This window comes from Impatiens glandulifera, chromosome 3, assembly GCF_907164915.1.
Source record: "Impatiens glandulifera chromosome 3, dImpGla2.1, whole genome shotgun sequence".
In the NCBI taxonomy this organism is placed as follows: Eukaryota; Viridiplantae; Streptophyta; class Magnoliopsida; order Ericales; family Balsaminaceae; genus Impatiens; species Impatiens glandulifera.
Window position 1 is genome coordinate 4,284,072 of NC_061864.1, and position 6,576 is coordinate 4,290,647.

Genomic DNA, 6,576 nt, shown 5'->3' on the forward strand with positions numbered 1-6,576 from the left:
AATTGTAAGCATTGCTTGAAGGGTAAGCAGAACAGAGTCTCCTTCAGTAAGTCAAAAGTTGAACTGAAAAAGAATGTCCTTGAATTGGTCCATACAGATGTTTGTGGTCCTATGAAGATTAAATCCATAGGCGGTGCTTCCTATTTTTTAACCTTCATAGACGATGCATCTAGGAAGGTTTGGGCTTATGCTATAAAGTCCAAGGATGAGGTTGCAGCAAGGTTTGAGGTCTTTCACAAGCTGGTTGAAAGAGAGACAGGAAGAAAACTAATGAGGGTGTAGTCAGATAATGAGGGAGAGTACATAGCCTCATTTGATGATTATTGCAAAGAGCAGGGTATTCGACATGAACAGACTGTGGTCAAGACTCCACAACAAAATGGTGTGGCAGAGAGGATGAACAGAACAATGTTGGAACGGATGAGGAGTATGCTCTCCCATGCCAGGTTGGCTAAGCATTTCTGGGCTGAAGCCATGAGCACTGCAGTGTATGTGATTAACCGTTCTCCCTCCAAGCCATTGAATAATAAGTGTGCAGAAAACGTCTAGTCAGGTAAAGATGTTAATTATGACTATTTACGTGTTTTTGGTTGCAGAGCTTTTGTGCATGTTCCAAAAGATGAGAGGTCTAAGCTAGATGCAAAACCAGATAATGCATATTTTTGGGGTATGGTGATAAAAAAGTGGGGATACAAGTGTTATGACCCAGTTGATAAGAAGGTTTTGAGAAGCCGGGATGTGGTATTCCTTGAAGATCAGACTATTGAGAATTTTGAAGATGGTGAAAAGCTTGATGCATACATACGTGACCTTTCTGGTCTTGAGTTGTCTCATGATGTTGAGGAGACAAGGCCACATGTAGCTTCAGACTCAGATAGTGATGATGATGTTCCTCAGGGTCAAACTGTAGGCCATGGAAATGATACTAATACTGAAACTGATCTTGGTGATAATGTTGAGGTTGATTTTGAAGTTCAACAAGAAGATGGAAATCAACAGAATCAACAAACAGAGGTACTTCGGAGGTCTACTAGGGAGAAAAGATCAAGTTCTAAGTATCCTGCTACAGAGTATGTTCTTCGAACTGATTGTGGGGAGCCTATATGCTATAAGGAGGCTCTTGAGGATGCTCATAAGAAAGAATGGCTAGCTGACATGGATGAAGAGATGAAGTCATTGCTGAAAAATGACAAATATGATCTAGTTGAAAGACCAGAGAACAGAAAAGTATTACAAAATAAATGGGTGTACAAGATCAAACAAGAAGGTGATGATAGAAAGACAAGATACAAGGCTAGGCTGGTTGTCAAAGGTTTTGGCCAGAAGCATGTAATCGATTATGATGAGATTTTCTCACCGGTAGTGAAGATGACTTCTATCCGGGTGGTGTTAAGTCTAGCTGCTTGTATGGATCTTGAGGTTGAACAACTTGATGTCAAGACTGCATTTTTCCATGGTGATTTGGATGAAGATGTTTATATAGAGCAACCTGAAGGTTATAATAAGAAATGTGAGGAAAGCAAGGTGTGCAAACTTGTCAAAAGTCTGTACGGTTTGAAGCAAGCACCAATGCAGTGGTATCTTAAGTTTGAGTCGTTCATGACCATCCATGGGTACATGAAGACGTCTACAGATCACTGTGTCTTTGTGCAAAAGTTTGCTTCTAATTATTTTATTATACTTCTCCTATATGTTGATGACATGTTGATTGTTGGGAGAGACAAGCTCAAGATTGCCAAGTTGAAAAAGGATTTGGCTAAGTCTTTTGAGATGAAAGACTTGGGTCAAGCAAGACAAATTCTTGGAATGCAGGTCATTCGTGATCGGGTGAAGAAAAAGGCTATGGTTATCTCAAGAGAGAAATATTGAGAAGATTCTAAAACGATTCTGTATGGACAAGGCAAAGCCAGTTGCTTGTCCATTGGCTACACACTTGAAAATAAACAAGACAATGTCTCTCAAGGATGAAGAGGAAGACAAGAAATGTGCAGTGTTCCATATGCTTCAGCAATAGGCAGTCTGATGTATGCAATGGTCTGTACAAGACCGGATATAGCTCATGCGGTTGGAGTACTTAGTCGTTTTCTTTCAAATCCTGGTAAGACACACTGGGAAGCGGTTAAGTGGCTAATGAGATATCTTCGAGGGACCTCCAAATAAGCTTTGTGTTATGGTACTGGAAAGTCACATGTTGAAGGGTTTTTTGATTCAGATATGAGTGGTGATATTGACACAATGAGATCCATAGTTTTGCTGCTGTTGCAAAACCATTCAATAATTAAATTTTAACTTACCTTTTTTAAGATTTTAACAATACTTATTGATCCCATAATTAATGGGGTATTCTAAAGGAGTAATACTAAATAAATAAAAATATGATTCATAAAAAATTTAGTGTTGATTGTCCTCATTTGCAAAGAGGGTCTGGGAGGTCCTAATCATGAGTTGTTGACCTATTTATACTATTATTATTGTATATTTTAATATTTTTTAAAAACTAAAATATACAAATAACCCAAAATCTTGAATTATGTACAATGTTTAAAAAAATTAATCTCATGAAATTGATGAGACAAGTTTCTAACTCCCATTTTTTATTAACATAATTACATTCCAGCGACTAATAAGTTTATAAATATTTTGTTTTCTTACACTCTTTTATTTTCAAACTTTTTTTTATATATTTTGTGTGACCGTGTTAATTTATATTATAATCTTCTATTTCTTATTTTAGATTTTTCTCTTATCCACTCAAACAAAATATTAATTGATATAATAATATTATTATTGTATTATTTTAATCGAAGATTCGTGATTTCTTTTATAATAGTCATGGCCACAATAATTCAATAAAGACAATCTGCCAGCTCACAATTAAAAAACAAACAACTTGTCGCAATTATTTTTTCTTAAGGTATATTTTTTATATTTTATTCGAGCTGAATTGTCGGGTTTATTAATTATTATTATAGTTGACTAAATAAAATTTGGACATTTTTTTTAACTACGTTATTTTGAGTTTTATTGTTAAAATTATAAAAAAACGAAGTTTATCTTAACAATTTTAAACATTATTAACTTATTATATACGTGACATTTACAAGTAATAAATTAAAGATTATATCACTAATTTAACTATCGAATTTCATCGAATAAAAAATTTTAACTACCGAATTTCACATAATTAAGGATTTTAACTATCGATTTTATAAAATTCGACAGTTAAAACTCTTTATTCGCTGAAATTCGATAATTAAATTAGTGTTATAAATATTTATTTATTAATAAATGTAACAGAATTTAAAATCGTTAAGAAAAAACTTCGTTTTGTATGATTTTAACAATAACAAGTCTCATATTTGAAAGTTTAAAAGAAGTAGTATGAAATCTCAATTAACCCCAATAAGCCTCAATTTGTATTTAGGTCATTTTATTTTAAAATTCAATCAAATAAAATATTATTTTATATATTAGTTCATCGATTAATTCAGTAACTAAAATACTTCTCAATTTAAAATAAAACTAATTTATTTTATACCAATATATTAATATAATTTAATTATAAAAAAACTAGACAATTCAAAATTATTATCAAAGAATATCATTAAATTAAACCAAAATTTGTTTAAATATCCCAATTGAACAAGACCGAAGGCTAAGGACCAAAACCAATGCAAAGTTTGTTACAGCGTCTCTTAGACTATTTCTAAAGTGAAAAAATTATTTTCAAACTTATTTTGGTATAAATATCAAATCAAACAATAATCTTTTTTAATCGAAAAATTGATTCTCAAACTCAAAAGAATATTCTTATAAAAATTTTCTTTACATCAACTTTTATAACTTTTTAATATCACCTCATATATTTTACAATATTATAAATTACACCACAATATTTTAATATCGCCTAAATATTTTAAATTTGATGGTAAACATTATTAAAAAAAATAAACATCATTAAATATTGTTCATTATTATAATTTTTTTTTAACATTATTATAATTTTTTAAAATATTATTACAAATTTATGTTATATAAAAATATTATATAAATGAATTAAATTATATAAATAAATTAAAATAATAAATTATATAATAAGTTTAATGTAAAAAATTAACCTAAATTAAGTTTAGGGATTAATTTTTTTTAAAAAAAAATTGAGATCATATAAAGTGCAAAATTAAATTGTTGAAATTGGAGAAAAATTAATTTTTATTTATTGATTAATTCAGTTGGATTAAATGGAAGATACACAATCCATTCATTTATAAAAAAAAAAAAAAATGCTAATTATTATAAATAAACATCATTTTATTTTGAAAATATATAATAACAATTATTGTTTGGTTAAAAAAAAAAGAAAGAAAGAGAAACATGGGTTTTATTCTAAGTTCAAATATACTGTAACACCTTCATAAAATATGTTACAATAAATATATCATTTGAAAACAGCATATTTGAAGCCTTATCACAATGGTGTATATATCCAACTCCACAATTGTTGAAATCTCAACAATTAATACATTCATTACTCTATCTCTCTCCTCCCGTTTTTTATCCCCTTTAATTAACTTGCTATCTTGCTGCAGTACCCATCGGCAATGGTTATGGTGAATGAAGTGGACTCTACGCCCATAATTGACGTGGTCTCAGTGGGCGTAAATGGAAAGAGAGTTACAGAGATTCCTAAAGATACTGGGATTAAGGATTTCATAAAGTCCATTCTTCTTTCTGATCCGGACTCGACCAATGAGCCCTTTTTCGTTCTGGACTTGGGGCTCGTCAAGTCCCTCATGGATAAATGGACCCAAAACCTCCCCTTCATCCGCCCTTTCTACGCCGTCAAATGCAACCCGGACCCTTGGTTAGTCGCCTACATGGCAAGCCTGGGCGCAAACTTCGACTGTGCCAGCCAAGCAGAGATCGAACTGGTCATATCCCTCGGCGTGTCCCCAGATCGGATCATATTCGCCAACCCGTGCAAACCCAAGTCCCACATTCGCTACGCAGCTGAGGTGGGAGTCGGTATAACAACTTTTGATTCGATTTACGAGGTAGAAAAGATCAAAACGTGTTTCCCAGGTTGCCAGCTCTTAATCCGGGTTAAAGCCCCGGATGACGCGTCGTCGTCCATGTACCCGTTGGGTGCGAAATACGGAGCCTTACCTAATGAAGTGGAGCCCCTCCTGAAAGCCGCTCAAAGTGTTGGGTTAGAAGTTGTAGGGGTATCTTTCCACGTTGGAAGCGGTGCCACCGACTGTACTCGAACATACAACTCGGCTATTTCTGCCGCCCGGGATGTCTTTGACACGGCTGATAAGCTAGGGTTGCCAAAGATGCGGATCCTCAACATCGGGGGTGGCTTCACCCCCGGCCCTATATTTGACGATGCCGCCGAAGCCGTTAAGTTTGGGATCCAAACCTATTTCCATGACCGGATGACTGGCCTGGAAATAGTTGCTGAGCCAGGAAGGTACTTCGTGGAATCGGCGTTCACACTGGCTGCAAGTGTCATTGGGAAGCGTGTGAGGGGCGAGCTGAGAGAGTACTATATTAACGACGGAGTTTACGGGTCATTAAACTGCATAATAAACGACCGCTATGCAGATGTCACAATTGAACCGTTAATAATAATGGCCTTGGAGTCCGACCCGGACAATTCAACCCACGGGTCGACGGTGTTTGGCCCGACGTTGGATGCACAAGATACGGTGGCAAAGGACTACCAGTTGCCGGAGATGGAAATCGGAGACTGTTTGGTGTTCCCGAACCGGGGCGCATATTCGTCAGCTCTTGCCTCCAATTTCAACGGCTTTAAAGCTTTTGGAATTTCGACCCATTTGGTTTATTCCAAGCGTTGTTAATATAGTAAATAATGCTCTCCTTCCTTTGTACTGCAATTTGTATTTTCATTTTCAAGTGTAAAACCATTTCTATTAATTCAAGTTATTGGAATTTAATTAACAGAATAATCATTAATTCACTAACGGTTTAATACTAATTGGATAAATTACGTACAATCACTAACGGGTTTTCCCTTTGACTGTATGTATAATAAATATGGTCACTCTCTCTTGTATTATTGTCGTAATAACTTCAAGAATCCTGTCAATACTCAATATTCATGTCAAATGAACAGTCCAGTCTTTATATATATAAATATCTTTTGGGTTATAATATTAAATAGACAATTGTTTAAAGATCGTATTTGATTATATGATTGATTTGGTAGGTGTATTTGTAATAGTTCAATAAGAAGAAGGCTTGTTTTTGTATTTGTTTTAAGTTAGTTTGTTAAAAGGTTAAATTTATTGATATATATATGATTGGATATCAATTTTATTTATCTTTTATTTTAATTTAGAAGTTATTTAAGGCGTACTAATTTGAGATCGAATTTGTTACTTTTATCGCCTCACTTGAGCTACATTACAATTATAAATCATTTCAGATTTGAACAAAACAATTTTAGAAAATAAAATATATAGGCCGATTGAGGCGACACATATTCGACAATCCACGTACAATATTTACGCCTACAAAACTCAAACGAACCGTGTGAATAGATTTTGTGGC

General features: G+C 33.8%; 1 protein-coding gene across 1 annotated transcript; it reads left to right on the top strand.

The window, feature by feature from the left end:
* The first annotated feature begins 4,469 nt into the window (after positions 1 to 4,469).
* On the top strand, positions 4,470 to 5,964 carry LOC124932318 (ornithine decarboxylase-like). The gene has a single exon (XM_047472938.1). It carries the CDS (start codon positions 4,602 to 4,604, stop codon positions 5,862 to 5,864), a length of 1,263 nt encoding a protein of 420 aa, XP_047328894.1. The 5' UTR covers positions 4,470 to 4,601; the 3' UTR covers positions 5,865 to 5,964.
* The last annotated feature ends 612 nt before the right edge of the window (positions 5,965 to 6,576 follow it).

What these genes read in the sequence shown, in the direction of transcription:
- LOC124932318 (XM_047472938.1), top strand. Translation starts at nt 4,602, where the DNA reads ATGGTTATGGTGAATGAAGTGGACTCTACGCCCATAATTGACGTGGTC.